We start from the raw sequence: 21995 nt of genomic DNA on the forward strand, positions 1-21995 counted from the left end.
TCCAGTGCATGTCACAGCAACTGAAAGTAAATCCAGATCCTCTACAGGAGAGACTCAGAGTTTCTCCAGGTTTTATCTGAACTGCAGTTTCTAATGATTCCATACGCTGACATTTCACACCTGTTAAAAACAAGAAAAACATTTAATTAAAATTTTTGTTTATTGCGATTTAGAGAAAAAATACTGAATCAGAGAACCAGTCAGGAACTCACTGCTGAAGGTGAGCAGTAGCAGTAATAAGGAGAGTGTGATCTTCATGGTAAGAGCTGATGAGACTCTACTGAGACTCTGCTTTACTCAGATCAGCAGCTCATAAATACTGGAAGGGCATCACTGGATTTGCATCATGACATCATGTGTGTTCAGGATATCTTAATGCAGGAGGAAAATTCACAAACATAAAAGGTGCAAACTGCTAGCATTATGCTAAATCAGAGCAATACATAATTGAATGATGGCAGTATTAAATATAAAGTAGTATGGCAATGTTAGCCTAGAGTAAAAATACTTTATCTAAAGAGTAGCATACAAAGTGGAAAATACATTGGTGTAACGAAGAGGAGGAGGCCGGATGCAAATGCAAGTTAGTTTTATTTTCCATTTAAACAAAAAAGATAAACAAAAGAGCAAAACCCTATGAAATAGTATAAAGAAAAGGTAACTAAAACAAAACACTATGAACTATGAGGATATGAGAAAAAGACTTAAACAAACAAACAAAATAATCAAACATATAAATAAACTAAAGAAAACAAACCAGAACACTGCAGACAAAAAGGCTCAAAGGCGCAAAAACACAACTAAACAAGATTCTGACAGAGAAACAGGACTAGATCAAACAAAGCACGACACAGAACAAGGAGCACATGTGGTATTATATACAGGCAAACATAAGGGACACCTGTGGGAGCTAACAAGGGGGCGGGGTTACAAATGAGACAAGAGGTTACAGCACTAATGGCTAGGGCAGGGCTAGGGCGGAGACAAGGACAAAAACACAACAATAGCACATGGCTGGGACACATGACAGGAAAACAGAGGGGCAGGAGCACAATAGACCAGGAGAGGGAGACACAACGAGACAGACACGGGCTAAACTGTGACATTACCCCCCCTCAACGGCGCCACTACCAGAGGCGCCGAGAGAGAGGGAACAGAAAAACAAGACAAGGCTAGACAAGACCAGAGAAAGAACACAGGGGCAGGAACTGAGACAGGAGACTAGACAGGAGAAACATACTGGGACTGGAATGGAGACTGGGGAGGCGGAAAAAACAGAGACTGGACAGGGGACGAGAACTGAGACTGGACAGAGGGCTGTACATTGGGCAGGGATGCAGAAAGCGCAGGGGACATGAACAAAGACTGGACAGGGGACGGAGACTGGACAAAAGACTGGACAGGGGACGGAGACTGGACGAAAGACTGGACAGGGGACGGAGACTGGACGAAAGACTGGACAGGGGACGGAGACTGGACGAAAGACTGGACAGGGGACGGAGACTGGACGAAAGACTGGACAGGGGACGGAGACTGGACAGGGGACGGAGACTGGACAGGGGACGGAGACTGGACAGGGGGCTGGACGTTAGACTGGGACAGAGACTGGACTGTGGAGGAGAACATAGACTGGGCTAGGGGCTTAGACTGGACAGAGGACTTGGGCTGGACAAACTGGGTCTGGACAAGACAGGGCGATGGAACCGGGACAAATACACTTACTGGGACTGACACAAATACGGTGACAGGGATGGGAACAGAAAAACCACCGGGGACAGGAATGGGAACAAACACAGACACTGGGACCAGGACAGGGAGAGACATGGGAACAAACAAGACTTGGGGATGCCCAGGACTGGCTAAAGTCTGTGGGGTAGTTAGAGGGGCCAGCCTGGGCACAGTTCTTGGGCAGAGGTCCGGGGGCCTTGGGGCGGGCCTAGGAGCCCGTGACCTGGGAGCAGGCCTGGGGGCATACAAAGTTCTGGGAGTGGGCACAGGGTCAGAGGCGGCCGGAGCCGCGGGCACAGGGTCAGAGGCGGCCGGAGCCGCGGGCACAGGGTCAGAGGCGGCCGGAGCCGCGGGCACAGGGTCAGAGGCGGCCGGAGCCGCGGGCACAGGGTCAGAGGCGGCCGGAGCCGCGGGCACAGGGTCAGAGGCGGCCGGAGCCGCGGGCACAGGGTCAGAGGCGGCCGGAGCCGCGGGCACAGGGTCAGAGGCGGCCGGAGCCGCGGGCACAGGGTCAGAGGCGGCCGGAGCCGCGGGCACAGGGTCAGAGGCGGCCGGAGCCGCGGGCACAGGGTCAGAGGCGGCCGGAGCCGCGGGCACAGGGTCAGAGGCGGCCGGAGCCGCGGGCACAGAGTCAGAGGCGGCCGGAGCCGCGGGCACAGAGTCAGTGGGTACCACAAGAGTGGCAGGCACTGCTTGCACTGGAGCAAGTGCTGGAGCTGAGGCAGCAGGTGCTGGAGCTGAGGCAGCAGGTGCTGGAGCTGGAGCTGAGGCAGCAGGTGCTGGAGCTGGAGCTGAGGCAGCAGGTGCTGGAGCTGGAGCTGAGGCAGCAGGTGCTGGAGCTGGAGCTGAGGCAGCAGGTGCTGGAGCTGGAGCTGAGGCAGCAGGTGCTGAGGCTGAGGCAGCAGGTGCTGGAGCTGAGGCTGAGGCAGTGGGTGCTGCTGGTGCTTGAGCTGGAGCTGAGGCTGGAGCAGTGGGTGCTGCTGGTGCTTGAGCTGGAGCTGAGGCTGGAGCAGTGGAAGCTGCTGGTGCTTGAGCTGGAGCTGAGGCTGGAGCAGTGGGTGCTGCTGGTGCTTGAGCTGAGGCTAGAGCAGTGGGTGCTGCTGGTGCTTGAGCTGGAGCTGAGGCTGGAGCAGTGGAAGCTGCTGGTGCTTGAGCTGGGGCTGGAGCAGTGGAAGCTGCTGGTGCTTGAGCTGGAGCTGAGGCTGGAGCAGTGGGTGCTGCTGGTGCTTGAGCTGGAGTTGAGGCTGGAGCAGTGGAAGCTGCTGGTGCTTGAGCTGGAGTTGAGGCTGGAGCAGTGGAAGCTGCTGGTGCTTGAGCTGGAGTTGAGGCTGGAGCAGTGGGTGCTGGATGTTTAGAAAACCTTAATTTCAGCAGTTCAAAAAAACCTTCCACAGTCTTTGCCTTTTCAGGTCTGCTTTCCAAAATAATGTCTCCCCATTGTAATGCTTTATCCCTCAACAAAGTTTTTATAAAAAGTACCTTTATAATGTCTGGAGGGATAGGGCATGTCATATGTTCCAGGTAAATGGAGCATTGCATAATGAAACCCTCACAGGTGCCATGTTCCCCATCATACTCACAGGGGATTGGCATCAAGGAGGGTAAAAAAAACGGTTGACCAGCTTGTAGCTTGGAGATGAGGCTGTCCAAAAATTCCTGTTGCTCCTGCATAGCTAAAAACCGACTTGCTGCATCCTCGGTAGGTCGTGCTTTATGTAACGAAGAGGAGGAGGCCGGATGCAAATGCAAGTTAGTTTTATTTTCCATTTAAACAAAAAAGATAAACAAAAGAGCAAAACCCTATGAAATAGTATAAAGAAAAGGTAACTAAAACAAAACACTATGAACTATGAGGATATGAGAAAAAGACTTAAACAAATAAACAAAATAATCAAACATATAAATAAACTAAAGAAAACAAACCAGAACACTGCAGACAAAAAGGCTCAAAGGCGCAAAAACACAACTAAACAAGATTCTGACAGAGAAACAGGACTAGATCAAACAAAGCACGACACAGAACAAGGAGCACATGTGGTATTATATACAGGCAAACATAAGGGACACCTGTGGGAGCTAACAAGGGGGCGGGGTTACAAATGAGACAAGAGGTTACAGCACTAATGGCTAGGGCAGGGCTAGGGCGGAGACAAGGACAAAAACACAACAATAGCACATGGCTGGGACACATGACAGGAAAACAGAGGGGCAGGAGCACAATAGACCAGGAGAGGGAGACACAACGAGACAGACACGGGCTAAACTGTGACAATTGGCCTGTCAAATATCATGTGACAGGAAGTAGTATTGTGTCCTGTGACAAATGTCATGTTCAATGGAAGCTATAGGACGCTGCACTGAGCTGTGGGATATGCATATGGAGCTTCAGCATTGAATTATTATTACCAACCACTGCACTGTCCACTGTGGGCGGTAATGCCTTTAATGATTCCCAGTTGTACATAGTGTGCACTGTGTATTGAGGAATGTTAAATGCAACCATCTAAAAGCAGCTGCATGTTTTTGTACAGTGTCTCCACTATTCTGTATCAATGTGGTACCGAGCACAGTAATACACAGTTGAATCCTCTGCTGTCACACCGGACAGTTTCAGATACACCATGCTGTTAGAATTATCTTTAGTGATGTCAGTTCGGCCTCGAAACGATGCTGCGTACACCTTGGTGCCTCCATCACCCGAAATAGCTCCCATCCACTCCAGCGGTTTTCCAGTCTGTTGTCTGATCCAGTTCATTCCGTAGCTGCTAAAATTAAATCCAGATCCTCTACAGGAGAGACTCAGAGTCTCTCCAGGTTTTATCTGAACTGCACTTTCTAAGGATTCCATATTTTGGCATTTCACACCTGTTAAAAACAAGAAAAACAGTTGATTATTATTTAGGTATCAGTGCTGTGGAAAACTAAGAAAATACTGAATCACAGTATCAGTCAGGAAGTCACTGCTGAAGGTGAGCAGTAGCAGTAATAAGGAGAGTGTGATCTTCATGGTGAGACTAATGGTCAGACTCTTCTGCTCCACTCTAGATCATCAGCTCATAAATACTGGATGAATACACACCACACTGGATTTGCATCATGATGTCATAAAGCAGTAATGAAGAAGAATGAATAAAAGGTCAAAAGCATTAACAAATACTCAATTTCAGCACTGACCACACCTTTAGTCCTATTAATGAATACAGTGTGTTATTTTTAATGTAAACAAATAAACCCTAAATAGAGATTTGGATTTTTTATAATGGCTTCAAAGCCAGATGAATGTGGCGTCAATTGGCATTCATCTGACTAAAGTGATACTTTAATATTATAATCCAAACTATAATAGTAACAACAGGCATATGCTTAAAATATCATATAAAATTCCTTATTTGTGGTTTAGCTGCTTTGCTTAATATAGTAATTATAGAACATTAGGTTTCTTGTTGGCAGCTATTATATATTACTCAAAAATGACTATTTCAGGAATATAGTAGTAGAGTCAAGTTTAAAATCAAGTAAAGCCAAGTTTTAAAAAGTGTTCTTTTTGTTAACTGTTGACAGATTATGATTTATTTATGATCTATGAGGTGTTAAGATCATTTAAACACTTCCTGCATCTACTTTCTAATTATGAGCAGTTTAAATCATGCTATATGATGATTATGATATGTTTTATATTGAGTTTAATGGTTTTAGTTGGTCGGTCTACAAGCCAAACCACCAGAATGACCAAGCCTTCTCATGTTGATTGACCAGCATGACAAGCATTGACGAGCATGATCAAAATCAAAATCAAATGCAACACACCCTATACTGGCTGAGAGCTGGTTAACCAGCCAGCCAACCAGTACAGGTTATGTCTTTGCCTGGATGACCAGCTGTTTAGCTGCCTTGATCATCAGAGGCTTGGATCTGCAAAACCAGCTGCCAGTAAAGCAGATGAGCATATTCAGTAACTATAGACAGATATTATTATAAATGCAAACTAATTTCTTCTAGCTCTTCAATAAACAATAAACACCTTTAGGTACGATTTTAAAATAAGACTGCCTTTATAACGGGTTTATAAATGGTTTACAATTAGTTTATTACCGGTTACTAATTAGGTTGTAAATGTCTTAAAAATCATTAATAATCAGTTATAACACATACATAGAAAGGGCAACAATATAGACGGCTGTGGGTTCACTATTTGGCAAACAACAGGTCATTGTTGCCCTTTCTACGTATGTGTTATAACTGATTATTAATGATTTTAAGGCATTTAACCTAATTAATAACCATTAATGAACTAATTGTAAACTATTTATAAACCCTTTATAAAGGTAGTCTTATTTTAAAGTGGTACCCACTTTTATTCCATTCATTCAGAGTGTTACCTATCATGAGGGAATATTAATTAGGAAAAAAGATCCAACCTACCCATTAAATATAAGATATATTAAATATAGAACTTTATTTCTGCACTTTATTTCTTATCCTCTACTGCCCCCTGTGGTTTCTTTACTTAACTTACCTTCTTTACCACCTGCAGAGCAGCAAAGACTCTGAACAACATCCATCCCTTCATCAAAACAACCAAAAGAACCCCACATGTTTTTGTACAGAGTCTCCACTCATATGTATTAGCATGTTTCTCAAGTGCACAGTAATACACAGCTGAGTCCTCTGCTGTCACACCAGACAGTTTCAGATACAATATGCTGCTAAGAAAATGTTGTTTCTGACTTCTATTCGTTCGTCAAAACATTTTGCCTCCCTATTTCCAGTACTCCAAACTTTTACAGCCTGTTGTCTGATCCAGTGCATGTTACAGCAACTAAAAGAGTTTTTAGATCCTCTACAGGAGAGACTCAGAGTTTCTCCAGGTTTTATCTGAACTGCAATTTCTAATGATTCCATACTTTCACATTTCACACCTGTTAAACAATTGTTTAAAAATTGATTATACATTATATAATAGGGATGTGGGGAAAGATAAACTAATACATTCTTTTTTAACATAAGTACTTAACACACACCACACTGAATTTGCATCATCAGTCATAAAGCTGTAATGGAGAACGACAAATAAAAGCTCTAAACCCTTAACAAATACTTAATTTCAGCACTCACCACAATTTCAGTCCTATTTATAAATACAATGTGTTATTTTCTAATGTAAAAATATAACAAACAAAAATTAACATTTGGTATATTATAGTGGCTTTAAATTAAAATAAGCAAAAATATAATCTGCATGTATAGTTTTTTGCCATTCATTTGTCTACATGTGATACTGCAGTAATTCAAACTATAACAGTATATAGTGCAAGCAGATGCTTAAACATACGATTTGCAGTAAAGAAAATACGCCTAAAATGTTATAGATTGTACCTTAATTGTGCTTTTTTAGAAGATTAATTTGTACATAAAGTCCAGGATATTCATTTTTCCAGTTGCTGGTATTATGCATGATTTAAAAATAAAAATTTTTTATTTATTTTTATTTTTTTATTGTTGACAAAAAATGGAAAAAAAAATTCAGATGTATGAAGTTTTTTGATCCTTAAAACACGTCCTGCAATAAAAGTTTTCAGTTTCACCATAAATATATATCCGATTGAAATTTGAATAAACATAAACAACATAAAGAAAATGACAAATTGTTGTACAACAGTTTTAAAATAGGTAAACCCGGTTGATATGTTGCATCTCCTACTGGCTATACTGACTTATAGCTGAGCTGTACTAGAAAATACGTGAGCATGGTTTCCACTCTACATGTTTTTGTACAGTGTCCCCATATACATCTACCACTGTGCCGTACGAGCGCAGTAATACACAGCTGAGTCCTCTGCTGTCACACCAGACAGTTTCAGATACACCATGCTGTTGGAATCATCTCTGGTGATTTTAGTTCGGCCTTCAAATCTTGTTGCGTAAAGATTTTGACCATTACCATAAAGACGACACATCCATTCCATCGGTTTTCCAGTCTGTTGTCTGATCCAATGCATGTTGTACTCTCTAAAATTAAATCCAGATCCTCTACAGGAGAGACTCAGAGTTTCTCCAGGTTTTATCTGAACTGCAGTTTGTAATGATTCCATACTTTCACATTTCACACCTGCTGAAATAAAACATATAAACAGAAATGTGTATATATTTAATGACCAAGAAATACAGCTTAAGATCACACTGTTTCTGTCAGGAACTCACTGCTGAAGGTGAGCAGTAGTAGTGATACGGAGAGTGTGTTCCTCATGGTGAGAGTTAAGATGAGACCCTACTGACCCTCTCAGATCAGCAGCATATAAGTACTGGATGAACACACACCCCCATGGGATTTCCATCATGATCGTGGTCATGTGTCTCAATACAAGACACTGCTAAAGACTTTGGCTGCGTCCAGAAACTTTTGCTACTCCTCCTCTCCTACTCCTCCTTTCCTACTCCTCCTCTCCTACCCCGGAAGAAGGTGGAGGAATCGAGGAGAGGAGAGGAGGAGGAGGAACGGAGGGAAGGAGCTGTAATTGGGGAAATGGGACAGCTGATCCCTTTTAGATAGGATGTTGACTACCGATGAACTGAGCCAATCACAACGCTCACTTTTAGCACATGCCGGATCCTGCCCAGCCAATCACAGCTTCTGAATAAAGCTCCACATACAAAAATAAAAACGAGAGATCAATAAACACAATTCCAAATTCTAGAGATCAAGCTTCAAAGTGCAGCCTGATTAGCCATTGATGAAGGTTGCATATGTAAATATTAAATTATTTTAATAGTAAAATATGATTTCATTGAATGTAATAAAACAAATAACAAATCTTAATAAATAATAAATATAATAATACATATTATATTTTGCATACATGTTGAAGTGAAAAAATATTAGATGAAACAGCATCAATGGAACATTACTGTCACACAGCTAAATATTCAGATATTCCAATAAAATCCTGCTTACTCCCAGGCATTTTGGCCGCATCTCTGGCCAGTGAGATATATATATATATATATATATATATATATATATATATATATATATATACATACACGTATATACGTGTATGTATATATATATATATATATCATGTTACAAATATGGGAACATTAATAATGTTTTACTGAGCATACAGCTTATCTAAACAAAAACATATATTAGTGCTTTACTGGCTGTATAATTAGATAAGGAACCTAGTTAATTAATATGTTTATGACGTATATTAGGGCGTTGCCTGCTCATCGCACTGCTTTTCGCGTGCTCTGTGGGCGTGGATGCAGTGATGTCATTGGAAAATCCTTAAAAGTCTTCCGGAGTAGGATACACTGATGTATCCTTCAATGGAAGCTTACTACAGGAGAATTTTAAGCGGCTTCTTTCGTCTCCTACGGTATTCGGACAGGCGGCAAGATGGCGTCACGAAATCAGTTTCCGGGTCACGGAGGAGAGGAGGAGGATCGGTAGGAAAAAGGAGACACTTTTGGGGTTTCTGGACGCAGCCTTTATGTTAGGGGTTACCAACATTGTTCCTGAAGAGCTTATTTCCCGCTGACTTTTGGACCCAACAACTAATCCAGTGTTCTTCAACCCTAGTCCTGGCACCTCATGTTCAGCACATTTTAGAAGGCAAGACGATGCTTTAACACACTTACTGCAAGTCTAAAATGGCTTGTTAATAAGCTGATTAGTTGAATCAAGGTGTGCTGGGAGAAGGTACCACTATACATTTGCAGGGCAGGGAGGTTTTATATTTGTTTTATTTCTATTTGTGAAAACTATCATTATTCCAGCATTTAGGGTAACATACAGGGTCATCTAAAAAAATAGAATATCTTTAAAAAAAAGTTACTTTATTTCAGTTATTCAGTTATGCTGTGGAAAACACTGCACTGACTTTAGACTTGATAAAACACAGTGGACCAACACCAGCAGATGACATGTCTCTCCAAACCATCACTGATCATCAGTAAATTTAACATTTTATTTGTAAATCAAGGGAGCAGAGTCTGGAGGAAGAGTGTAGAGACACACAGTCCAAACTGCTCGAGGTCTAGTGTGAAGTTTCCACCAATCAGTGATGGTTTGGAGAGTCATGTCATCTGCTGGTGTTGATCCACTGTGTTTTATTATCAAGTCTAAAGTCAGTCCAGTTTTGTTTTCCCACAAAATCTTATCACACTTCATGCTTTCCTTTGCTGACAGCTTTTATGGAGATGCGGATTTAATTTTCCAGCAGGACTTAGCAAACTGCCCACACTGCCTAAAGGTCTTATATAATATTCTAATTTTCTGATACACTGATTTTTGGGTTTCATTGGCTGTAAGTCATAATCATCAACAATAAAAGAAATAAACACTTAAAATAGATCACTCTGTGTTTAATCCATCTATATAATATATGAGTTTCACATTTTAATCTGAATTACTGAAATAAAGTACATTTTCAAAGATATTCAAATTTTTTGAGATGACCCTGTACTGTCTGTGCTTGGATGGGAAAGCAGTGATGGAATGACTGAATTTGACATTGGTAATGTATGTTACAAGTGACAGAGGGCAAAGCACTGGACTCTGTGTTACCTCATGAGTAACAAAGCAATAGATCATTCATTTGTACTTGCATTGATAAACTGTTTGCTAACAGTCTCCAATTTTTGTTTTCTGTCTACCCTGAAAACAATTTTTGATTAGTGGAACGTTTTCTGAACGTTACAGTCAGCATACTTAGATTGTTCAATCCGTCAAGTTTTCTGGATTTTCTGAACCTTTTCAAAATGTTACTGAACGTTCTTATAACATACTCTGTTAGCTGGGTATAAGGTTTATTGTGTAGCTAGCTACAGTCGATAAATGAGCTGAGGAAGGTTAAGTTAAGACTTAACGTCTACTAGAACATACTGTAATTTGCCCCGGATCAGGAGAACCTTCAGATTTAGGGTGTGGATAGATATAATGAAAGGTAAAGAAACTGTTTTTTTTTAAGAGAACATTAATGGAAAATGATCCAACCAAGCCACTAAATATAAGCATGATGTGGGTCTGATAAATAGCTGACAGTAGAGGTGGGCGATACCGGGAATTTTGGTATCGATCCGATACCAAGTAAACGCAGGGCCAGTATTGCCGATATCGATACTGATACTGATACTTTTTAATATTTAAGCTTTATAGATCCAAATGATCCAAAAACCTAGGATATAATTTCACCAAACATTGTAAGTGATAACAAAATACTTTAGTATCACAATCAACATTTTTTGTTTAGAAACAATGGAACAGTAACAAAACAAAGTTTAAATATAAAATAAAAAAAATATAAAAAAATAAAATAAAAATTCTCCCCTCACTAGACATCTTTTCTAGTTCTTTGTTTCTTTGTTTCTTTTTTTTAATAGAATTGTCATTTGGAAAAACAATAAAAAATAAGGAATTGTCTTCCTTTCAGTGCAATTCAAATGCAAGTTTTTCTTAAATAAACAGAGTGTAAAAAAATATCACTCATCACAAATCTCCTGAGGTAGAGGCGTGTCGATTCGAGGAGAGCGCTGGGTGGGCGGGGCCAGGCTGAGCCTACCTGCTGGTGGTTTGGCTGGCTTTGCTGAGCCATGTGACGCATGTGCAACAACAAGAGACCAGAGAGTAGACTGTGGTGAATCTCGTGCGCAGCAGTCAGTGCGTGCGGCAGAGAAAAAAGCTTGAATATCGATATTTTTACACGAGTATTGATCAATACCAATACCAGCGTTGGTATCGATATTATCGATATTTGGATCGATCAGCCCACCTCTAGCTGACAGTGCTGTTTTTGTTTCTGTATTTATAATCCTCCACTGCCCCCCTGTGGTTGTGCAATCTAACTGTATGTACCACCTGCTGCATATAAGACCTCAAACTACATCTCCTCATGAAAACAACTATCTAAAAGCAGCTGCATGTTTTTGTACGGTGTCTCCACTATTCTGTATCACTGTGCACTGCGAGCGCAGTAATACACAGCTGAATCCTCTGCTGTCACACCAGACAGTTTCAGATACACCATGCTTTTGGAATCATCACTGGTGATCTGAATCCGCCCTTGAAAAGATGCTGCGTATCTATTGCCACTTCCATCACGTCCCATCCATACCAGTGGTTTTCCAGTCTGTTGTCTGATCCAGTGCATGTAGTAGCTGCTAATGCTAAATCCAGATCCTCTACAGGAGAGACTCAGAGTTTCTCCAGGTTTTATCTGAACTGCAGTTTCTAATGATTCCATACTCTCACATTTCACACCTGCTAAAAACAAGGACATATTTGATTATTAATTATGGATTTGTTCTTCCGTGCATAGAAAGCTTTAAATCAGAGTATCAGTCAGGAACTCACTGCTGAAGGTGAGCAGTAGCAGAAATAAGGAGAGTGTGATCTTCATGGTGAGAGTTAAGATGAGACTCTACTGCTCCCCTCAGATCAGCAGCTCATAAGTACTAGATGAACACACACCACACTGGATTTGCATCATGATGTCATGATTTCATAAAGCTGCAATGGAGGACAGGGAATATAAAAGAAAAAAAATATAAGTATATACAAATATGAATAAATATAATGAATGGATCTCTAAAATGGGAGAAAAAAAAACAAGCTAAAATAGGCAATTTTATTTTGAATTTATTGGACTTGCTGGTCTAGCAGCACAACCAACATAACCAAGCTTTTTTTATTTTATTTATTTTTTATTTTTTATTTTTATATTTGAATAAACATAAACAACATAAAGAAAATGACAAATTGTTGTACAACAGTTTTAAAATAGGTAAACCCGGTTGATATGTTGCATCTCCTACTGGCTATACTGACTTATAGCTGAGCTGTACTAGAAAATACGTGAGCATGGTTTCCACTCTACATGTTTTTGTACAGTGTCCCCATATACATCTACCACTGTGCCGTACGAGCGCAGTAATACACAGCTGAGTCCTCTGCTGTCACACCAGACAGTTTCAGATACACCATGCTGCTGGAATCATCTCTGGTGATTTTAGTTCGGCCTTCAAATCTTGTTGCGTAAAGATTTTGACCATTACCATAAAGACGACACATCCATTCCATTGGTTTTCCAGCCTGCTGTCTGATCCAGTGTATGTTGTACTCTCTAAAATTAAATCCAGATCCTCTACAGGAGAGACTCAGAGTTTCTCCAGGTTTTTTCTGAACTGCAGTTTGTAATGATTCCATACTTTCACATTTCACACCTGCTGAAATAAAACATATAAACAGAAATGTGTATATATTTAATGACCAAGAAATACAGCTTAAGATCACACTGTTTCTGTCAGGAACTCACTGCTGAAGGTGAGCAGTAGTAGTGATACGGAGAGTGTGTTCCTCATGGTGAGAGTTAAGATGAGACCCTACTGACCCTCTCAGATCAGCAGCATATAAGTACTGGATGAACACACACCCCCATGGGATTTCCATCATGATCGTGGTCATGTGTCTCAATACAAGACACTGCTAAAGACTTTATGTTAGGGGTTACCAACATTGTTCCTGAAGAGCTTATTTCCAGCTGACTTTGGGTCCAACCACTAATCCAGTGTTTTTCATCCCTAGTCCTGGCATCTCATGTTCAGCACATTTAAGAAGGCAAGGTGATGCTTTAACACACTTACAGCAAGTCTAAAATGGCTTGTTAATAAGCTGATTAGTTAAAGCAGGTGTGTTGGGAGAAGGGACCACTATACATTTGCAGGGCAGGGAGGTTTTATATTTGTTTTTATATTTGTTCTTTCTATTTGTGAAAACTATCATTATTCCAGCATTTAGGGAAACTTACTCTCTGTGCTTGGATGGGAAAGCAGTGATGGAATGACTGAATTTCACATTGGTAATGTATGTTACAAGTGACAGAGGGCAAAGCACTGGACTCTGTGATACCCCATGAGTAACAAAGCAATAAATCATTTGTTTGTTCTTGTATTGATAAAATGTTTGCTAACAGTCTCCAATTTTTTGTTCCAGTTTTTTACCCTGATAACTATTTTTGATTAGTGGAACGTACAGTCAGCATACTTAGATTGTTCAATCCGTCAAGTTTTCTGGATTTTCTGAACCTTATCAAAATGTTACTGAACGTTCTTATAACATACTCTGTTAGCTGGGTATAAGGTTTATTGTGTAGCTAGCTACAGTCGATAAATGAGCTGAGGAAGGTTAATTTAAGACTTATTGTCTACTAGAACATACTGTAATTAGCCCCAGATCAGGAGAACCTTCAGATTTAGGGTGTGGATAGATATAATGAAAGGTAAAGAAACTGTTTTTTTTTAGGAGAATATTAATGGAAAATGATCCAACCAAGCCACTAAATATAAGCATGACGTGGGTCTGATAAATAGCTGACAGTGCTGTTTTTGTTTCTGTATTTATAATCCTCCACTGCCCCCCTGTGGTTGTGCAGTCTAACTGTATGTACCACCTGCTGCATATAAGACCTCAAACTACATCTCCTCATGAAAACAACTATCTAAAAGCAGCTGCATGTTTTTGTACGGTGTCTCCACTATTCTGTATCACTGTGCTTGTCGAGCGCAGTAATACACAGCTGAATCCTCTGCTGTCACACCAGACAGTTTCAGATACACCATGCTTTTGGAATTATCGCTGGTGATCTGAATCCGGCCTTGAAAAGATGCTGCGTAGTCGTTGTCATCACTTCCCATCCACTCCAGTGGTTTTCCAGTCTGTTGTCTGATCCAGTGCAGGTAGAAGCTGCTAAAGCTAAATCCAGATCCTCTACAGGAGAGACTCAGAGTTTCTCCAGGTTTTATCTGAACTGCAGTTTCTAATGATTCCATACTCTCACATTTCACACCTGCTAAAAACAAGGACATATTTGATTATTAATTATGGATTTGTTCTTCCGTGCATATAAAGCTTTAAATCAGAGTATCAGTCAGGAACTCACTGCTGAAGGTGAGCAGTAGCAGTAATAAGGAGAGTGTGATCTTCATGGTGAGAGTTAAGATGAGACTCTACTGCTCCCCTCAGATCAGCAGCTCATAAGTACTAGATGAACACACACCACACTGGATTTGCATCATGATGTCATGATTTCATGAAGCTGCAATGGAGGACAGGGAATATAAAATACTAAAAATATAAGTATATAAAAATATGAATAAATATAGGGAATGGATCTCTAAAATGGGAGAAGTAGCAAGGAAAAAACAAGCTAAAATAGGCTATTTTTATTTTGAATTTAATGGACTAGCTGGTCTAGCAGCACAACCAACATAACCAAGCTGATTATTAAGCTGGTCAATATGGTGGGCTAGATTAGTATGGCTGACTGACCAGTTTGGTCTAGTTGGTCATACTGGTGGATAGGTGTGGTCATGCTGGTCGATCTGCTGGGTCATAAAGAATGAACAGCTTGGTCAAGTTGGTTATGTTTTCTGTTTATTCATCACACAAAAACATATGTGACCCTCTGTTGGTCAGACAACATTTCTCCCAAATTTTAAATAAAAATATTGTTATTTAGAGCATTTATTTGCAGAAAATGAGAAATGACTGAAATAACAAAAAAGATGCAGAGCTTTCAGACCTCAAATAATGCAAAGAAAACAAGTTCATATTTATAAAGTTTTAAGAGTTCAGAATTAATCAATATTTGGTGGAATAACCCTGATTGGTTTTTAATGACAGTTTTTTCATGCATCTTGGCATCATGTTCTTCTCCTCCTCCTTACACACTGCTTTTGGATAACTTTATACTGCTTTACTCCTGGTGCAAAAAATCAAGCAGTTCAGTTTGGTGGTTTGATGGTTTGTGATCATCCATCTTCCTCTTGTTTATATTCCAGATGTTTTCAATTTGGTAAAATTCATTTATTTAAATATTAACTGTTAGTCCGTTAGTATGGTTTGTTCTTTAAATGGCCATATATAATATTTATTTGGCGAATACTACTGTATGTTACATAAATGATAATTCGTTTAGCTATTAAACTCAAAATTATAATCAATCAAGCCCTATAGTTTATAGTCTGCAAAAACACAACCAGATAGGAAATCAATCATCATTGACCATTACGGCTAGATTTAGTGTTGATGTGTATGTGACAGACGTGTTTTGGACATTTATGGAAATACAGAAGAAATCACGCCCCGTATCGGTTTAGTAAGATGCAAAATTTAACTGCCAAATAAAGGATGGTTCAGTAAATTACGAGACAGGTAGCAACGCTACTGCTGCCCTTTTTGTACTTTACTCTGACCATTATTTTGTTTTTAGAAACATTTGAGTCTTAACTGCTCACTAGTGGATCTATTGCTACTCATGCCAACCTAAAGCACACATAAGAGTTAATAACAATACAATGTGCCTTTTGTGTCTGTGGCATCATTGTTTAAATTCCTTACAAATTCTGTGCAACAATAAATTTTTCAAGATTTACTTTAAATAAACACATACTTTTAAATATAGAATAATGTTAACCTTTGTAAATTTGTATGTTTTTCTATGATTTGTGTGATGCCATGTCCATAGTGCTGCCTGGTTAAGTTAAACAGTTCTTTTAAGTGGTTAAATATCATTAAATAACAATAATGTAGATATTTTGTTTTATTAATCAATTTTTTTAATTTTCATAAAGATTTTAAGCTATTTAAAGTCCCTGTTCAATCCTTATACAACGTATGTCACAAAAGTTTTGCCATTGAATTTTCTACACTGTATTTCTTTTCCTCTGATGTCCTCATGTGGTTGCTCTGCTAAACTGTTGTCACCACATGCAAACTCAGGCCCATCCCTTTATGAAATCAACTAAGCCTCTAAAAGCAGCTGCATGTTTTTGTGCAGTTTGAAGGTCAAAAGCACTAACGAACACTCATTTCAGCACTGAGCATTGCTTCAGTCCTGTTAACTGCTACAGTGTGTGATTTTATAATTTAATAATTCAATAATTCAATGTAAATTTACATTAAGACTTGGAAACTAGTGATACATGTGGAATTACATAGTAAAAAAGTGTTTGATCTCTATAATCCCCTAACCTAAACCTGATGAACTGAGATGGTGATTTGAGGTGATTTAATTGGGATGAGCTGGAGCTTCACAGCGTGAAGAAAAAGCAGCAACTTTTATACAGCACCTCCAGAAACTCCTTTAAGATGCTAAGAAAATATTCCAGGTGACTCTTCCTCATGAAAACACTGAGATTAAAATCACACCAAGAGAGTGCAGATCTGTCCTCAATGCTAAAATATGGAATGTAAAGTATAAAACATATTCTGGTTTGTTTATTTTTTTTTTTTTTACAAAATAATTCTGCATGTGTTGCTGTATAGCTTTAATATAATATTACATTTAAAATGTAAAAAAAAAAAATCATAAAAAGAATGAAAACACATTGAATGAAAGAAGGAGTGTCCAAATATAAGACTGGTACTGTGTGGGCAAGTCAGGTCCTACAGAATGACACATGACTCCAGCGGGGTTTAACTGTTATTACAGGTAAATAATCAGACTTTCCCAATCAGTTCTTCTGATCTGCAGTCTACAGTACAACCAGACTGGTTACATATTGAGCAATCACAGAAAAAGAGAACAGAAAGGCCTTAGAGATTGAATTTGAGGAAATAAGATTCCATAAAAACGCTGCATAAACACAAATAATGATGATACTCACATTTTAAAACACACACAATTATTTACTTGACTTTATTCACATGAGTTTTGCCATAATTATGATCAGTAAACTTTAACAGAAACTGGCATCAATAAATCTATAATTTAAAGAAGTATTTTTTTCTCAGTAGCATAGTCACTGTGAAGTGTGGAGAATAGTTTTGCGATATATTGATTATCAGTGAATCGCAGTTTTGAGATATCACCATTATTATTAATTTACCACAGCTGAAAGGTGCTGAAAAAACTTGAAAATGGGCCTTGAAAGTGCTTGAATTTTACCTTGTAAAAGGTGTATGAACCCTGAATATTGCATTTTACTATACAAAGTAAATATCCATTTGATCAGGGCCCCGGAATAAAAAACATTGCTTAGGGCCCCAGAACTTCCAAATCCGCCCCTGCCTACATACACTCTGCATTGCCGATCAGAATGGCTTTCACTGAAGTCATGTTTCCCACTAGAGAATCTGCGTCCACTCCACACTCCTTACTCCTACTCCTTACATCTTCATACAATTATCTGTACTTAAAAAACCCTTTCCAGATACATTTCTTCATCCACATAGAGTGAATCTGATTGTGGTTGGATGAGAAGTATAAACTAAGCTTCTTTAATATATTTACATTTTACTAAAATACATTCATTTTCATTTTTTGCTTATGTGCAGCTGAAACAGGGAGCCTACTACATCCCAAATTTTGGCTTAAAAGTTAGTAGCAAATATACTTGATGTGTTTAGTATGTGAGATTTCCAGCACTTTTACTACTCTTTTTCAATGTATTTTTTTTTTAAATTAATTTTACACAATAAAATACAAGTTATTATGTCATATCTCACACAAAATAAAAAATATATCTAATTAAATTATTGTGTAAATACTATTTTTCTATATTGTAGAATAAATGTATATGGTTATGGTTAGATTGTTTTATTTAACTTAATGTCATTGATACTAATATGACTTTCCTGTCTGTCATTAAATATACTTTTACATTTTTGGCAGTATTTTTTTTTTGCCTAATCGCTTACATTATAAGTAAAATAGAAAAAATATTCATTAAAATAATCATTGAAATAAGATGATACATTTATATTTTTATATATATGTCATGTTCACTTTTTTATCAGTTGTATTAGTGCAGGTGCAGTGTTGCGTGGGAAGACAACAGCTGCTTCCTGTTTCTATGAAGATCATTAACCATGACCACTTTAGAAAAGTGTGATAGATCAGTGTATTATTAATATTCATGATATACACAGTAATAAATCATACAGTATGTTCATCAACAACTATAATTTTAACAACTACCTTTTTTAAACACCTGATTCACAGTGAGAATAAAAAAAAAAACAAGCACATGAAAAAATTTATTTATGCTATTTAGAGCTAACTACATACATTTTAGATTATTACATTTCATATGATTAAATAAGCAAAACCTTACTCCTTATGATAGCAAATATATATTTTGCTCTTTAATAGTTTAGTCTTTAATTGGTTTTTGTGGGCTTGGAATAGTAGTACAGTTTGTAAAATAATATTGTATGTTGTATTGTCAATGCATTTGAATAGTTATTTGTTTTTGAGTCATACAATGGATTTTATAATACTATATTATTTTAGTAGTTGTAATAGTAGTTACTGCTAATACTAATGATCATAAGTTATATATATGGTACTTTTGTCCTCCTGGGAATTTTATAACGTACAATATTTAAATATTTATTTAACTGAGTAATACTGTTTGTTAATTTATATTAATATACTGTTATTAGTATTTACTATTACTTTGTCTCCCTGTATTTTAATTTCCATTTTAGATGTCAATAAATAAATTGCATTTATTTTATGATAAAATTATCACATTTTTATTACAGATTTTTTATCACCATTTAAAATGATTACATGACTAGATGTGACTTATAATGTGTAAAACGTATTATGTACAAAAAAGGTCATTATAAATACATATTCAAGAAATTATAATAAATAAGGCATGTGTTTAAACTTTACATAATAAAACTATGATTAGACTGGACTGTGACACAGTGACAGTAAGCAGGTGCATTGTGCAAATGATTTTCTGACTTTCTGAAAACAGAGATTTCAGTCCAAATGCAAATCATCTCCCTGGCTCTTGTTAACCAGTCTATTTTTGCTCTAATAGAAATAAGCCAGGCCTGAAGCAGAACACTGAAACTCTCATCTGAACATCTGAGTGTCTCTGAAGCATTAAACCATGTCGATTTGTTAATCAAATCATCTCCAGCTGCTCTTCAGTGTATTAGAACTATTTTATATATAGCAAAGAAATATGAAATAGAATTAAATCAATAAACATTTGTACATGTAAAATGTATCAGAATTTTAAGGATACATTTTAGGGATACACAGACATTTACCAAAAAATACAGTATTTGAGAAGCTGTTTTTATTATATGTTGTTGACAAAAATAAAAAACAAATTGAAAACAGATTGTCAGGTACAGTAAGTTATAAATTTATTGTTAAGTAAACATCATAACTGCAAGAAAATCCTGCACAGATTAATAACATAATGTATTTACCCTGGGTGGTAACATGTGATCTGTAATTTAAAAAAACAATAGCGTGTTAATTAAAGTAATATTTAATATGATAATATGGTAAACTAATGATGCATTGCATTCCTCAACCATTACTCTTTGTTTGTGTTTGGGTATGCTTTCCATAATATATGTTTTGCGTTAATATTTTTACTTTGATTATGAAATGTTGATGTTTTCTTATTTTACTCCATTCTTTTAGACTTTTACTTGTGGTTCTTGTCTTGTTTTGCACCATGACTTAATGTTAAGCTTTACATAAAAGTGAGATAAAATAAAAGTCTCTTGTAGAATTTGTAGAAACTTGTAGGTTTATCTTTAGTCATGTCATGTTAGACTCGAGGGGGCAAAGTGGCTTTCAACCTCCATGCCTGACAGTCCTGATTATGGTCTTGAGAAAATCTAGCCAACCAACAAGATGATATATTAAGATCAAGTCATAACATATTAGTTTGTGGCCTCAGTATTTTTTTGGGCACTAGAAACTGTGTTTCAGCAATATATTAAAACGTGGCCAAACCTTATTAAACCGAACTATTTCTATATAAGAGTACTGTATCATGCTTGTAGAATAACTAAAATAATTGTAATTAGACATATAAGACATGTTAGACATATAAATGTTCATATGCCTACAAGTATTCCTCATTTTCCAAAAGAAGAAGAAATTTTAAGGTATTTGTTTCTGAACTCAGCATTTGTAGTATTAAATCATTGTTGTGTAAAAAAAACTTTACTATTCTTTTCTCTTATTTGGTAACAAATGTCTTGAATTTTGAATTGTGAAAGAGTTTCTGTTAGGCCAGTTGCTGATTCATGACTTGCGTGTCTGAACATGATGTTGTTGACTCTGGTTTGCAGACCGTTTATTATTTTATCCATCTCAAAGATGTGAATCAGAGGAAGTGCTTTAGCTGTACACTGCACAGGTCTGCTAAACATTCTAACTCAAGACCAGCTTTGTCTGTTCTAAGCTGGTCTATATGGTCAAGGTGGTTAAAAAGATTTAGCGCTTAAACAAATATGTTTTTTTTATTTTAGCTTGACCAAGCTGGTGGTTTTGTCACACTGGCTAAACAGCCCTAATTGTATGACAAGCACTGTGGTCATGTTTTTCAACCAACTTGGTAACACTGGTTATAGTGTGTTCATACTGGTCATCAAGCTGGTTAGAATGATTAACTATGGTAAAGTACCAACTTGGCAATAAGCTGTATATATTGGTGAATGAGCATAGTCAGGCTGCTCAACAATCTTGGTTATGTTGGTTGCATTGGTGAGACAGGTCACACAGCTTGGTCATGCCTTCAAACTTTGTCATAAAGGTCGACTAGGTTGTCATATAAGTTGGCAACATTGGTTGACAAGTTTTGGTCAAACAGGTAGGCTGGTCAAGCATTGTAGTAAAGCTAGTTTCAGGACATGCCATAAGGTGAAGAGAGGGGGCAGAACTTTTAGGCTGAACACCATTTAAGTGGTCAAAAGCTGGCCATATTGGTTTGTTTGTTTTAACAGCTGGTCATACTGGAGCACCAGCATGGTTGACTAACTTAGGGATGCTGGTCAACAATCTTTGTTGTAAATTACACCAGAAGCATGATGGGAAATAATCTCAGAAAGAATCTAGTTGCAATCTTGCAAATGGTGACCCTGTAAGATCCCTAGTCTTTGCAAAATCGTAGCAAGTGAAATGTCTGAGTAAAAAGTCTGTGACTAGTCTTTAAAATGTGAGAGAGTGTCAGACTGTTTAAAGTCTTTTCAGAGTATTTTTAAAGGCATGTAGTGAATTGACAGCATTAGTGTTTTGGTCAACAAATTTGATCATATTGGTTTATTGTGTTGGACACGTTAGTTGACAAGTTCTGGTCATGCTAGACAACTGGGTTACTGTGGTTATACTGGTCAACCAGTATGGTCATGCTGACTAGGTGAGGTCGGTTATGCTAGTGGACCAGCTACACCATTAGGGTCAGATAAAAACATACTCTGAGATAGTTAAGCTGCCAACTAA

The 21995-nt window shown here is 38.1% G+C and overlaps 3 gene segments (V, D, J or C); all 3 read right to left on the reverse strand.

Moving 5' to 3' along the window:
• Window positions 1-4267: 4267 nt before the first annotated feature.
• On the reverse strand, window positions 4268-4735 carry LOC111196707 (Ig heavy chain V region 914-like). The segment is given in 2 exon segments: window positions 4268-4593; window positions 4690-4735. Coding segments are annotated over 2 exon segments (372 nt in total).
• Window positions 4736-11681: 6946 nt separating this feature from the next.
• Window positions 11682-12218, reverse strand: LOC111196710 (immunoglobulin heavy variable 3-74-like). The segment is given in 2 exon segments: window positions 11682-11992; window positions 12083-12218. Coding segments are annotated over 2 exon segments (357 nt in total).
• Window positions 12219-14242: 2024 nt separating this feature from the next.
• LOC111196711 (immunoglobulin heavy variable 5-51-like) lies at window positions 14243-14817 on the reverse strand. The segment is given in 2 exon segments: window positions 14243-14573; window positions 14667-14817. Coding segments are annotated over 2 exon segments (348 nt in total).
• Between the last annotated feature and the right edge of the window lie 7178 nt (window positions 14818-21995).

Source organism: Astyanax mexicanus, chromosome 19, assembly GCF_023375975.1.
Source record: "Astyanax mexicanus isolate ESR-SI-001 chromosome 19, AstMex3_surface, whole genome shotgun sequence".
Classification (NCBI taxonomy): Eukaryota; Metazoa; Chordata; class Actinopteri; order Characiformes; family Acestrorhamphidae; genus Astyanax; species Astyanax mexicanus.